Source organism: Leptonychotes weddellii, chromosome 2, assembly GCF_054177405.1.
Source record: "Leptonychotes weddellii isolate Sample4059 chromosome 2, ASM5417740v2, whole genome shotgun sequence".
In the NCBI taxonomy this organism is placed as follows: Eukaryota; Metazoa; Chordata; class Mammalia; order Carnivora; family Phocidae; genus Leptonychotes; species Leptonychotes weddellii.
This window is the reverse complement of record NC_138370.1, coordinates 55,833,145-55,848,919: the sequence shown is the minus strand read 5'-3', so window position 1 is coordinate 55,848,919 and position 15,775 is coordinate 55,833,145. Positions and strand designations below refer to the sequence as shown.

Here is a 15,775-nt window from a genome sequence, read left to right as displayed (position 1 = left end):
AATTTTGGTGGACAATAAAATCTATCTGCTATGAAACTTCATGTGTAATAGGTACTTGGTCAGAAATAACTGAAATTTGTGTGTTTACCTAGAGATGCTGCTACCACATCACAGAGGTTCTGTGATCAGGAAAGAGACCCTTGAATGGCCTTTTTAAAATGTGAATATAAAGCACACAAACCACATTTATTTTGAAAGAAGATTATCATCAAAATTAGTGAATACGTGAAGCAAAAAAAGAACAAAACCCCCACAAAACACTGTTTTCTCTGTTGATGTGGAGACACTGGGGATGCACAGGTAGGTAAGAATGAAAGGTATAACCTTTGCCACTGATATTCAAAACGAGTAAAACCTGAAGGAGTGGACTAGTAGAGTCCTGGTTGAGATTTATTGACTGTAGAGGACACGGAACATTCAAAACATAGCCAAGCAGAAGAGAAGGAGGAATGGACAGGTTTGTGAGAGAGGCTTTTTTTTTTAGACCCAGAGTGTGGCTGAGACTGAAAGCTTCCAGGAACCTGCCTTTGGACAATGTTTTAACCTATGATGTTGACATACGAACTCTGAAATTAGAGCCCAACACGTGCAAACCTGAGATAAGTTCAAAGAGTCAAAATTCCAAGCTCCTGAGAGAGTATAAAAGATTTACAGATCCTGTGATAGAAAAGTGGGAAAAAAGACTTGAGTGTCCTAAGGAAAACACATACTTAAGTGCCCCAAGAAAATGACAAGAAACCAGCCAAGTCACATCTTATGAATGCTCATTGATACCATTAATGATGACCATCTTTTCCTTCTTCATTCTTAGTTGTCATTGATAAGATGTAGTAATGAGACTGTGCCGATATCCAGGAGTAGGAAAAATGACAGCAGTAGAATGACAAAAACAAAGGAATTCAGGTTAAGCACTCTGGTGAAAAGAAGATACATTTTTGAAATAGCTAAAGGCTCTAGCTCAAATTGATTCATTCACTTTAATTTGATTGGAAATAAGGTTGGAATAGAGGCTGCTTTTTATGAATTTAACAGTTTGGTCCTTCTGAGCTTTTCTTAAGAAGAGGGTCAGGAGATTGAGTTATAAATGGGGTTGATGCCTTGGCCTCTTCCAAAAGTCACAGTGTAATAACTTTTATTTTTTTTCCTTGTTAGGGCCACTGGTTTCAAGTCTCAGAGAACAGTGAATCCTTTGGTCCCGGAGGCGAGGAGGCCTGGGGAGGGGTAGGGTGTCAAGAGGCTTTGAGTAACAAACCACTTTCTACACCTGCAATAAATTTTCTAAATATTGGGCGCCTGGGTGGCTCAGTCGTTAAGCATCTGTCTTCGGCTCAGGTCATGGTCCCAGGGTCCTGGGATCGAGCCCCACATCCGGCTTCTTGCTCAGCGGGGAGTCTCCTTCTCCCTCTCCCACCCCCCTTGCTTATGTACCCTCTCTCGAGGGAATTTGACTTTCTGTCAAATAAATAAAATCTTAAAATTTTTTTTTCTAAATATTTAGGATAACCTGGGGTCAAATATACTAACCTTCTGCTCCCTATTGCTTGCTGTATAATGTCTGGATGTCTAAATAAGATATTTATTTGTTTATTTATTTATTATTTATTTATTTATTTATTGTGGTATTCTGATGTTGAAATAATTAGAATTACATAGAAAGGGCATGGCATAATCTTTCTTTCACATATTTATTGGTATGTGGAGGGGAAACTCACTTCCATGCCTGCTACTTCCTGTGGATGTAGACGCAGCACTGACAAATTTATACTGGAGTCGGTGTGCATGTTTACTATGGAATTAATGAACAAAGCTGTCGCTATGTTGTATACTAGCTGTTTCTGAGCTATGGAGATTGTGCCAATGTGTCATGTAAATGTTTCCACTTGTTAAAATTTTTAAAGGCCAAACATGTGCTGTATTTTTCAAGCATATTTTTCCCCAGGATTTGAAAGTAATTTTGACATATATTTAATTAAACCCCCAAATCCTACTCTTACGTGTTAGAGAGTGTCATCACAGCTAAATGCCATAGTTACTATTCTGAACACTGGAAAACACATCCCATACCAACCTACAGGTTCCTTTATATTTCACTAAAAGTGCAGTTGATGTGAGCCTATTAGCATTTTTCAAGTGAAAATTAAACAATAATCATTTTGTCTTATATAATTAATTTACATACATTTGTCTGTTTTGAAAATAAGTAAAAGTGGGAATACACAAAAGAAATGGGTTTTGATAAGGCATAAAATCTCCACCTGAAAGCTAGAGTTCTAGTGTTAATATTCTCTGCTTGTTTGGGGCAAACAAAGGTCTAATGACCTGATAGATATAATGTCAACAAGTAGTCCCAAATGTCTTTCTCCTCCTTGGAATATTTACGGAGTCAAAATATGCCATGCACTACATATGTGGCATTAGGTTCTCTGGGTTCTTTTTTTTTTTTTAAGATTTTATTTATTTATTTGACAGAGAGAGACACAGCGAGAGAGGGGACACAAGCAGGGGGAGTGGGAGAGGGAGAAGCAGGCTTCCCGCGGAGCGGGGAGCCCAATGCGGGGCTCGATCCCAGGACCCCGGGATCATGACCTGAGCCGAAGGCAGACGCTTAACGACTGAGCCACTCAGGCGCCCCACAGGGATCCCTCTTTTAATTTGGACCTCATACTCAATAAACCTCCAAGAAAAAAACCTAAATGTCCGTAGACAACAACTGGATGTAATGTGGCACATACACCCTATGAGGAAAAAAACAATGTTTCACTTAAACAAAGGGCAAATATGTTTGTTTTGACACAGAATAATTTCATGTACTTGAATATTAGGTGCAGATGCTAATCTAACCTCAGATCATGAGTCCAGAAATGGTGGAAATCATCATTGGTCATTAATTGATTTGTCTAGCCACTCATTTCCACCCAGTTAGCAAAAATAAGAACTGTTGTCATTTCCATTTTTGGACACAGCATTAAGAGTGGGTCTGCCACAGAATTAGGTGTCAATAAATAATCACTGTGAATAATTAGTTTGCCCATACATACCTATCCTTGGTGTACATATGGATATATTTTATTTCTACAGATATTTTACAATAATTATTACCTGAAGTCTTTTGACAAGCATGTAACATTTTGAGCATTTATAAAATTAATCAAGCATATGTAATATTGTTAATTACACTAATGATCAATTAAATTCATGAAATGCTCATGCATCTTTCTGAATCTTTAATAGCACTTTCTTCTTTTGGGAAAAAAATGTTTCAAAAATGAATTAAATGTCAACAACCCCAGAAATATCCACATTAAATTAGTCTATATTCCAACATTATTGGCAGCCAGATCGATTAAAGCATATAGAAAAACAGAATATGGGGCGCCTGGGTGGCTTAGTTGGTTAAGCGACTGCCTTCGGCTCAGGTCATGATCCTGGAGTCCCGGGATCGAGTCCCACATCGGGCTCCCTGCTCAGCTGGGGGTCTACTTCTCCCTCTGACCCTCTTCCCTCTCGTGCTCTCTGTCTCTCATTCTCTCTCTGTCAAATAAATAAATAAAATCTTTAAAAAAAAAAAAGGAAAACAGAATATGTTCAAATGTAGAAACATTAGAAAATTTTGAGCTGCTTCAAATTTTCAAATAATTTGCTTAGCTAAACAAAGCAATTTCTACTGTCAAGAATATTGACTTATAGAATTAATAATAAAGTGATATTATGTTAGATATGTTTTAAGGTCATTTCTCATCCACACTCTGTTTTGGAGAATTATTTGCCAATTGTCCCTCTTTTTTTTCCAAAATATCTATCTATATAGATAGAGTTAGAGATAGAGATAGAGACAGAGATAGAAAGATAGATGATATATATGATATAGATATGCATATAGATCTTGTCCCCATGCTCATCACAGTCACTGCTAATTGATCAGAGAGGTAGAGAGCCATTGAAATAAAACAGCTATTATAGGCCTATATGCTTTCCAAAGATCTTGGAAAGGTATGACCTGGCTAACTAGTATAAACAGATTTAATTACTGGAAATTTTAACTAAGAGGCACAGATGTAAACTGAATGTTAGCATAAAGAAGTTAAGCCAAAATATGTGATACAATTTCCAGAATGTAGAGATGTTTGAGGAATTCATTCTTGCCTATATGCAAGCTGAGGCAAAAGATCTCTGGATAGCAGAGGAGGTATACACAAAAAAGCAGAGATAAGATAATCATACTGCCCCTGAAAGATATGGAAAATACAGCTTTGGACTCTTTTCTCATCTATTTCTTGGTGGGGGGGAAGTCCTGGTTAAACCTAATTTTTCATCTTTATGATGCCTTAATTTAAGCAGCTGACTAAAATATACAAACACAAAAGACTACTCTCACTTTAAATTTTTTTTATTTTTTTTAAAGATTTTATTTATTTATTTATTTGAGAGAGAGAATGAGATAGAGAGAGAGCATGAGGGGGGGAGGGTCAGAGGGAGAAGCAGACAACCTGCTGAGCAGGGAGCCCGATGCGGGACTCGATCCCGGGACTCCAGGATCATGACCTGAGCCGAAGGCAGTCGCTCAACCAACTGAGCCACCCAGGAGCCCTCTCACTTTAAATTTATGAGCAGAGATATATAGTTCTTCAAAACTGCTGGAAATCCTACCATATTTCCTTAGTCTTTTCTCCCTTTGTTTTTGTTTATTTTTTCACAAACTCTTTTGTTTGTTTTTCTCAAATCCCCAAAACCTTTTCCTCTGTCACTTTCAACTGATGCTTCATTTCTTACTTCTTATAAGAAACATATGAAATATATAAGAAGTAATGTGTTCTTATCTGGTTGCATCTCTACATTTGAATGTATATGCATATATACATATGTAACCAGATAAGAACAACACACTTTTACATCATAAAATAGGTCCATGTACCTGCACCCAAAAGTGCTTAGTTTTCTAATCCTTTTCTATTTAATGGATGAAGAATCCATGCTCTCATCTAAAGTCAAATCTAACTCTTGTCCATGGGATCCCATTCCCTCTGACTTATCCAATGGTTCTGCTCTGACAACTATCTCCACTTTCTTTTGTCCTATAAATTTTCCTCTCTCTGTTCTCTTATTCCCATCCACATGTCTCTCTCTCCTGATCACTATGTATATCTGCACTACATATCCACACATATATCTGCTTCTCTTTACAGAAACACTTTTCCAATGAGCTTTCTGGAAAGTGCTTGCTATCTTACTTCCTCAGCTCCTATTTTCTCTCACAAACTCTCTTACCCAAGTTAACCAAATCAAAGGTCATTTCCTCATCTCCTTCATACTTGGTTTCAGCAACATTTAGTTCAGCTCATTACTCTGTCCTCCATGAAAACTTCCTTAATTAGCTTCTATATATCTATACTCTCTTGGTTTTCCTCCCCTATCACTGAAGACTACGTATATGTCTGCTTTACTTGTCCTTCTCCATCTCCTGATCTCTGAAGGTTGAAGTGCAATAGACTTCTATCCCCAGCACTCTTTGCTTCCCAACATGCACTCCTTCTCTTGCTCATCTCAACTATGGAGTCCTTTGCCTTGTCTCTCTATTAATATACTTATAAATCCTATATGTACATACTTTCCTCCAAATTTTTCTTTGATTTCCTGACACATATCCAACTGAATAAATGGCATTTTCCCTTGCTTGTCTAAAAGAGATTTAAATTTAACTAATCCTAAATGCGTATGGATATGTATATATTTTCTCCTCACATCCACTTTCAAAAGTGTGAGTCCCCAGGGTTTCACATTTCCGTAAATGGCTCCTCAAGGTTTTTTTTAGGTTAGCTTATACTTTTTTAATTCCCATAAACTCCATGTCCGTGCCACAGGGAAGTGTGTCAGATAGTCAGACAACTTTGTACCGCCACTGGCACTTCTGTCACCTTGATTCAAACCACCATCATCTCTCTCTCTTTTGGGCAACTACAATTAGATACAAACTGACCTCTTGACTTACACCCTGCTTTTCTGTACTAATGAACTCTTATTCAACATCCCTTTAGATGCCAGCAGGAGGGAAAAAATACGGACAAAATGTAATCACAACTCATGCCTAGATTTTGGGGGGACACTTTTAGAGAGACATTATACAAATCACTGGAAATTCATATATTGATGAAAGAAACATGTAGAAACAAATCTTTAAAGTGATTATCACATAGGGGAACACATGAAATGCTTCACATTTGTCTGAGTACACACCACCCTCTATCGTAACTATGAGTTTGGTAAGTAATTTATAGCTAGATGATGTGGTGTCTTGAACTAAAAACAAACTGCATATTATTGTATCAAATTAATTTGAATTTTTATTAATTGAAGTTCCTTATATTTTGCTTAACCAAAAGAGCAGCACTGTTAATTACCTTAGCCTTATATTGTGCTGGAAAATGCCAAATCTCCTTTCTTCAATTGATTACCTACAAATATTTTTTCCACATAATTATCTGGATGATAACCACAGACAAAGTTTCCCACTTTTCCCATTTGGTTCTAAATTTTTATTATTAATAGGTTTTCAAATGTCTTCTAAAGTATCTATTGACACACTTCAGAAAGGATTTCTTTTATTTATTTATTTATTTATTTATTTTTCATTTATTATTTATTTGAGAGAGAAAGAGAGCAAGAGATCAGGGGAGGGACAGAGGGAGAGGGAGAGAGAGAATCTTAACCAGACTCCACACCCAGCGTGAAGCCCAACACAGGGCTCGATTTTATGACCCTGAGATCATGACCTGAGCGGAAATCAGGAGTTAGACACTTAACCGACTGAGCCACACAGGCACAAGCCCCTCCCAAAGGATTTTATTTTTTTTTTAAGATTTATTTATTTATTCATTTGAGAGAGAGACAGATAGTGACTGACATAGCAAGAGAGAGCACAAGCGGAGAGGAGAGGGAGAAGCAGGCTCCTGCTGAGCAGGGAGCCTTGTGTGGGGCTTGATCCCAGGACCCTGGGATCATGACCTGAGCCAAAGGCAGATGCTTAACTGACTGAGCCACCCAGGCACCCCCAGAAAGGATTTTAAAAGTGAAATATAAATCAGACTAATAGAGAAAAATTTTCAATTGCATTTTCTAGAACATTTTAGTCCCAATTATATATGCTGAGTATAATCAATGGAAAGATTTTCATTATCCTATTTTTGCAAAGAAATATTAAAGAAATTTTAACTACATTAAAAAACAATGGTTCCATAAAATGTTCTTCACTTTGTAAGTTACAGAATGTCACATTTTGCATTTGAAAATAGCATACTGAGAAAATAAACATGATAAGTGAAGGTGTCAGTGAGAGGTAATGACTGATATAATATTTAAAGTCTCAAGAGAGAAGAAAAATTATTTGAAGTAATAAAATGTATAAAGTGTTCTCATTTTTCTGTCACTATTGAATATAGTGCTTATAACTGTTAATGGAATATTCATACATCCATAGAAAACATGAAATAAAATGTTAAACTAAAATATTTATTCTATAACTTGAAACTGAAGAAAAATGATATCACATGAAAATATATAAAAACAAAGTAGGACTATCCATGTATTTGAATGTTAAATTTAGTTCTTATAAGAGGGGAAAGAAATGGGAAAATTTGACAAAAGTTAAATGCTTCAAGAAATGCACTTATTCTCTAAAGTTTTGGGAGTTTTGCAGGGGTTTAGGGAAGTAAAGTAATATTGTCATATATCTAATAGATATTCTATTTACAGCCTAAGATAAGAAAAATCAGCTTAAAATAAATCTGTGAGGAAGGTGACTATAAGATAGCTTCTCAAATGTCAACCAAGAAACTAATAATAAATATATTTCTAAACTCAAGTTAGTTATTTTTTAAGTAGTCTTATCGACAATCAGAAAATTTACTACCATAAATTAGCCTATTATAACCTGGAAAATTCAGTTATATAATAATTTAACCAGAGTCTTTTGACTAAAAAGAAAATATGTGTGGCTTTACAGATTCAAATTTGAGAATTTATTGCAAATCAAATGTTCACAGTTATTATATAAAAGTTACAGTCCTAAATAATTATTATCTGTTACTATGTTCTTCAGTTGGCTAAGAACTGTATCAAATGCATGATTTAAAATACCGCAGTGAGCAAGAATGTTTCTAAATAATGTCACATATTCATGGAAATCACTATTGAAAGTAAAGTTTTAAAAATCATAAGCAAGCAAGATATCATGGTATTACATATTTCAGCAGAATATTTGGAACATACGTGCACTATAGGAGAAGACAGAATCTCTTGGTTCTTATCCCAGTAGCATTAACTTGCTATACAAGTGTTGGCAGGCCATTTTTAAAATCTTAGTCTTGTTGCCTTCTCTATAGTACATTGGCTTGTTATTATGATGAAACAATAATATAATACTTATGAAAGTGTTTTGAAATAAATAATATTCAATGTATTATTATTATAACCAGTACTTTCCGGTAATATCTTTTAATGCATTTGTTAAGTAGTCAGTATCTAAATCTCTTTCTTTTGGATCATTTTTCATATTCTATGTAAAATCTATCATTTATCTACTATCTATCTATAAGTGGAAAGTAAGTCCATGTAATATGTAATGTTTACAGAATCCGTTACAGAGTTTCCAAAAATCAGAGGAGAAATAAACATTTGGTATGATTTTAATAACAAATGGTAACTTTCTGAGTGCACACATTACAATGATTTCTATAGATGTAATGAGCAATACATAGAATTCTATATTTCATATTTTGAGTAGAGTGGCAACAAAACTATACTGTTAACTTTGATTAAACGTTAAATGTGAGATAAACCTTAAAAGTGAAACACAACTCAATCAATTTTATATCACCAAATTCAGGAAGTTTTACTGTAAATCCACCCAAACTTTGGGGATTAATCAAATTGGTTTTAATGTTGGGTGTACTGAGGGCATTCAAGAGACCTAGAGTTTCTGTGTCTGCATTATGGTCTTAAATAGTTAATGCATATTTGTAGTTGTCCAATTTATTAATTTCACTACCATCCTGCACTTGGCTAATACTGACCAAAAACCAAACCAAAACAAACAAATAGCTGTTCGTTATTTTCCAAAGTTTAAATATTTATCAAGATTACTATTTTTCATGAAATGGCATAAAAAACTAGACATAAAACAGAGGCTTTACAAAGCCTCCCTTCAAAAATAAATAAAAAGGTAATCTAAAATCCCACATGTATTAACACAGAAATTACTATTATATTTTAAAATATCATTGTGTCATTGGCAGCTTAGTTTTCTAGCCCAAGTTCTATGAGTCCCATCTTTAAAAAGAAATCAGGTAAAAGAACCAATTAAAAAATGGAATATGAAAGTCTCTCCAGATTATACCAAAGAAAAAGAACACAATGTCGGATCTCATTCAAATAGTGCACACATAGCCATAAAAACCATATTTCCCAAGTTGTTATTGTTTGTGATGAACATTTAAGTGCACAGAACATTTGCTTTTATGGCAGTTTTATTCTCAGCACAATAAATGGCAAAAGATTTCTGTTCAATTGACTTTCTCATAAAAGGTTTAATTCCTTATTCATTTTGGCATAGGTTGTATCTTGAGTTTCTTACTCTAGCTTCTATTTATTCTCTGAGTAAATTCTGCTGCGTAAGATAGACTGACCTGGAGTCAGGGTGAGAGAAAATTATACTTGTTATTAGTGATGTGAATTGCAGAAGTTAGAAGTCCTTTGGGGGTGGAGTGAGGATGGGAGATGACTTTAAGCCAAAACTGCCATCACAAGAAATAGCTAGACACTACACAAAAATAGAATGTCTTATGCTATGTGATGGGGTTCAGTACAGTTCACCTCAGAATGTGCTGCTTTGGCATGAGGATTATTTCCAGACAATCTTATTTGAAGACAATAAAGGCCCTACAGACTCAAGAAGAGCTTTTTGGTACCCCCACCCCATAGTTGTCTAAAAGAATTTAGATAGGGGGCCTATACCTAGAAAAGAGTTATTACTTAAGATAACTTTTTTTTTTTTTTAACATAAGGAAAACTTCTCAGCAAGACATGGCAAACATTTGCTTACCAAACCTTAGTTCTCCCATCTCCCTGTGAATTTTCTTCTCCAGTTTGAAGTCCCAGACCCTTACCCTCTTCTTACTTCAGGATGCATATAAACCTCAATTCCCTGTCAATGAGTTTCATATTCTTATGGGGCCCTATTTGTATGTAATTAAATTTATTTTTCCCTTCTTACCTGTCTTATGTCAATTTGATTATGAGGCCAGCCATAAGAATTTAGAAAAGTAGAGAAAACTTCTTTCCTCCCCAACATATATCTAGTATCATCTTAAAGTATTTGATGCCAATAAACAAATACTACAATATTCTATATCCTATTTTAGCCAGTTTCTTTGTAATCACATAAATGTGAATAGAAATAAATTTAAAGATGCTATACTCCTAGATCTATTATATGTTTCATTTATAGTTCCACAAATCATAAATCATTAAAGAAAATTCTTAGTGAATCCATGTCTCTATTTAAGAGTTAGTAATAGTAAATGCTAAGCATACTATAGAGGCATTTAAATATTTAACACATATAATAGAAGGGAGCTATATAGATATGGTTATAAGCATAAATATATGCATAGATATAAAGATGTAAATGTAAATATAGATATAAATCTCTTTAACTTGTACTCTAATCTTAATTTTAATACAATCAATAAACATGATTGTACAGATATAATTCATTTTATTAAGTTTAAATATAAATGGCAAACATAAACCTGATAAATTTGATATGTGAAATAAGACTTAGCTTAAAGTTGAAATAATTAATGAATAATGCAAACCATACTTTCTTTAAAATTATCTTAAGTATTTGCTAATATTTTTCCAGTAGTTATTCTGCATTACTCTTTTTGAGATAACTGTAGAGTCATATGGGGTTAAAAGAAATAATAGAGATTCCATGTACCCTTCACCCAGTTTCTACCAATAGTAAGATTTTGAAAAACTATAGTACAATATCATAACCAGGATATCATTTTTAACACTATCCACTGATCTTACTCAGATTTCCTGTTTTACATGTATCAATTTGTTTATGGGTATGTGTTTATTTTTATTCAAATGGAACACATGAGTAGGTCCCTATATTTACCACCATAGCCAAGAAGATATAGAAAAGATCTTTCAATATTTTTAAAAATTAATTTTAAGGCACTGGTAATCTTTTAAAGCAGAGGTTAACAAACTTTTTATGGGAAGACTAGATGAAATGTTTTCTATGCTTTGCAGGCCACACTATCTCTGTTATAAATACTCAACTCTCCTTTTGTTTTGCAAAACGCCCAAGGAAATTCCTAAATAAATGGATGTGGCTCTGTTCCAATAACACATTGCTTAAAAAAAAAGTGGACTGCAACCTGGGTTTGGTCTCTAGGTTCTTGTTTGTTGACTTTTATTCTAAGGTTTGCATAATTACCTTTTTTTAAAAGATTTTTATGTATTTGAGAGAGAGAGACAGAGGCAGCGAGAGAGAGCACACGAGTGGGGAGGAGAGGGAGAGGTGGGCTCCCCAGTGAGCAAGGAGCCTGACCTGGGGCTCAATCCAGGACTCTGGGATCATGACCTGAGCAGAAGGCAGATGTTTAACCGACTGAGCCACCCAGGCACCCCGCATAATTACCTTTTATTAGATCTAAAACACGAAATGTTTTTTTGCGGAGGAAAACTCATTCCTATTATCTAGTTTGATTTTTTTCTATTAAAAAATCTAATTAAACATAGGTTTTTAGCAGTTCTTGAACTTAATATTTTGATTTGCTTTTTCCATTGGACCATTATTGGAAACAATATAATTGCAGACATTCTACGGAAAATAAAGTTCACAATCACAAGGATTAATTTTGGCCATCACAACCATGTCAGTCCTTTAGCTATAATGAATCTTGTTTTACACCTAAAACTTGGCCAAGTGCACACCCATAAGACAGGCCACTTATTGTTTTGTTGTATATCACTTAGTTCCTTTCTGCTGAAGTGAAGTTCTTTTGTGAGGTAGATATGTGTTAGGCAAAATCCCAAAATAAATAAGCAGAAGACACAAATTCTGAGACCTGAGAAATGTGTAAACCCTTGGTAACTAACCCAGATAATATAAATGAAATTTTAATGCTACATATAATGAGATAATAAAGTATTTTGACTTATATATGATGAGAAAGTATTTTGAAACAATCATAGATTTGATAAATATACTCAGTATAAGTCTGAAACACAAAAGTTTTTCAAACCATTGTTTTATGAACTCACAGGAAGACAAAATTCCTAGCTGTATCCAGTTCATCTATGTCCATACTGATATACATATTGAGTTGCATTATGCCTAAGCATCCAGCAATAAAGTTGAACATTAAAATACACCAAGTGTTTTTTTCTCACATGCTATTTAATATCATATGTTTCCACATAATCGATTGCTGGGTGTCAGTTGGACAAAACTTCATTTTGAGAATGTTTCTAAATTACCTTAATAGAATATTATTTATATAGCAGTATTGCCAATATAGCATCTCATGTTAAAATGACAGAATAAATACTCACACACACACACACACACACACACAATACACTTTCATGTGTTTTAAAGTACATGCTAATAGAATTAATTTTAGTTATTTGTAAAATAGATTTGATAGAAGGGAATAAATTGAACTGAAACAAAAGCAACTGCTATTCTTTCTGTACAAGAAGAGAACCTGATATAAAACTCTGTGCATGAATTCAAGTTGCACATAGTTCACTGTGGTAAAGAAACTATTATCATTTTACTTCAATTATATCAATGGGCTTCTAGTAGCCACACTGACTACAGAGTATTGCACCTTATATCATTTGAAAAACTCTGTGTATCATTTTATTATCACCTTGGAAATAATATTTTATTTATTCTACCATGTTTGAAAAAGGAAAGTTTTTAGTCATTTTACTGGAATATCAGACAAGTCTTAAATGTAAATAAGCTTGAGGAAAATTATGAAAACATGGGATAGGAATCAATTGAAGACTAGAAATCAGGTTGATCACTAACCTATTTGAATGAGGGAAGTTCTGTATTTCAGTCTGGGTTATGACTATGAATAAGCAAATATTTTCCCCAGTAGAAACAAATAAAGACAAAATAAGTTTATGAATAAATGACATTAGAAATGTTCAATGATTTATTTACTTATATAGCAGGTTAAAATAATTTCTCAAATTACTAATTCAGCAGTACTTTTTCATAAACAGTAACCAATTGTTTTGAGTACCATGAAAGTGAATACCAATATTTTTTAGGTTTTTAAATTACTGTAATCCCAGATTTACTAATTAAATTTAGCAGAGTTTTTCAGAGTTATTTCAGTGGGCATTTACAGGTTCCATATAATCTGAATTATGTGGTGCAAACTGAAACCCATCGTTTTTAATCAGGAAGAAATGCGATGTTATCACAGCATGGCTTGGCATTCACTATTCACTCAATTCCACTCCAGGTGCTTTTTACTGGGTGGATTTGGCCTGTTGACTGAATTGGCCTCCCTGTGTCCTAAGATAACTGCCATGATTGGGAAGCCATATGGTGCAATGCTGTAAGCTATATTAAATTTGAGTCATATTTTGGCCAACTTTGTACTCATAATTGAGATTCAGAATTGTATCTGTGTACATTTCTATACACTTACTGTTTATTGATGTAATTAAACTCACATTTTTTCTGTCCCTTTTTAAATACTTGCTGATATAAAATCATGCTAGAATTTAAACTTAAAAGCAGTAGTTGAGAAAAGGAAAGAAATAGGAGGTGACACTTTAGGTTCACCCTGTATTTACCTTTAAAGAAGCAGTCTTCATTGTGAACAATGGTAATCTTTTGCTTTTTCAGGCAAGCAGCTCTATGTACTTCACAGTGGTTTTCATAAAATTCTCCATCCGATCCACACACAGGTTTGTAGTGCCGCTTGCAAAGGTCCATACAGGCACATTCTGCTTGCCCTGTCTCTCTGCTGATGACACAGTGCCTTCCCAAACCACAGTATTTATTTTCACAAGACCCCAAAGGGCCATCCTGAATTAGGAGTCCTGAAGATAAAGAAGAGGAAAATCATTTGTAGTCACATGTCTAAATAATATGTGCATGTCAAAGTACAAAATAAAAAGAAGTCTAAGAGAAATATAGTATAATCAAGGTTCAGTTGTTCTCCGTGCAAAAGAGACTTGTATCAGACAGGTAGATGACCTTTTGAAAACACTCTCAACATTCTCCCCCTCCTACTCCCCTGTGATGTAGCTCTCTCCTCCCTCTCCAATGAGTAGTGTGGTCCTTAAGAAAATGATCCACAAAATTAAACTGCCTGAGTTCAAATCCTGGTTCTACCATTTATTAGCTGTATGTCTTTGGAGAAATTACTTCTTTGTGCCAAGTTGTCTCATCTGTTAAATGATGGTAATACTACAGACCACCTCCTAAAGTTGTACAAAGTACCACCTGTAATAATCTGCAGGAATCACTTCCTTGTCATATAGTAAATGTTAAATAAATGTCAACTTTTACATTAAGAGAATTCTGGATAAGAGAAATGACATGTATGTATATACAGCAGGAAATAGGAATGGAAAATAATTGTGTCTTGAAAACTTCTCGGTGGGTTCTGACAGCTGATCTTTTCTTATTTTGACCTTTGCCACTGGACAATCACTAATACATTTCTCAACTAAATGAATAAATCATGAATAATTCAATTTTCTTGCTACTTATTCAGTTTAACAATCTCCATTGGCATCAGAAAAGAGCAGGTGTGTCCAGCAGTCTTGTACTAAAACCAAACTAATCAACTTGAATCCCTACACTTTTATAGACAGATTTGGCTTTTCTCCTTTGAGAATTTAACTGGAAAGTAAAAAAATGTCAGTAAACTAACACACATATGAGAGACACACACATATATATATATATATATATATATATATACACACACACATAAGCATGTGTGTATATATGTGTGTGTGTGTGTGTATAACCATCAGTGACACCTATATTTTGTAAAAAAGAAAGAAAACATTTATGAGGTAATAAATGACAGTAATTTTATTAGGTATTTAGTGTATATTTTTAGCTTGTTGATTTAAAACCATCTCTCCACATGATGACATCGTATCATTAAGAACATAGATTCTGATCCAGAGTTTAAACCATAACCCAACCAGTTACAATCTTCAGGACCTTGGGCAAGTACCTAAACATCTGTAACTCAGTTTCCTCGTCTGTAAAATGGGGATAATACCATATTCTCATAGGGTTATCAAAATTAAAGCGCTTGGAAATCAAAACCTCAATGAGATACCACCTCACACCAGTCAGAATGGCTAAAATTAACAAATCAGGAAACGACAGATGTTGGCGGGGATGCCGAGAAAGGGGGACCCTTCTACACTGATGGTGGAAATGCAAGCTGGTGCAGCCACTCTGGAAAACAGTACGGAGGTTCCTCAAATGTTGAAAATAGAGCTACCATATGATCCAGCAATTGCACTACTGGGTATTTACCCCAAAGATACAAATGTAGGGATCCGAAGGGGTACATGCACCCCCATGTTTATAGCAGCAATGTTCACAATAGCCAAACTCTGGAAAGAGCCAAGATGTCCATCGACAGATGAATGGATAAAGAAGAAGTGGTATATATATAAAATGGAATATTATGCAGCCATCAAA

General features: G+C 34.5%; 1 protein-coding gene across 1 annotated transcript in view; it reads right to left on the bottom strand.

Moving 5' to 3' along the window:
• The window catches only part of FSTL5 (follistatin like 5), a 637,910-nt gene that overhangs the window by 425,521 nt on the left and 196,614 nt on the right, over positions 1-15,775 (bottom strand). Inside the window, exon 4 of the mRNA XM_081813100.1 lies at positions 13,894-14,142. Within this exon, the coding sequence (XP_081669226.1) occupies positions 13,894-14,142 (249 nt within the window). The remainder of the gene's footprint in view (positions 1-13,893; positions 14,143-15,775) is intronic.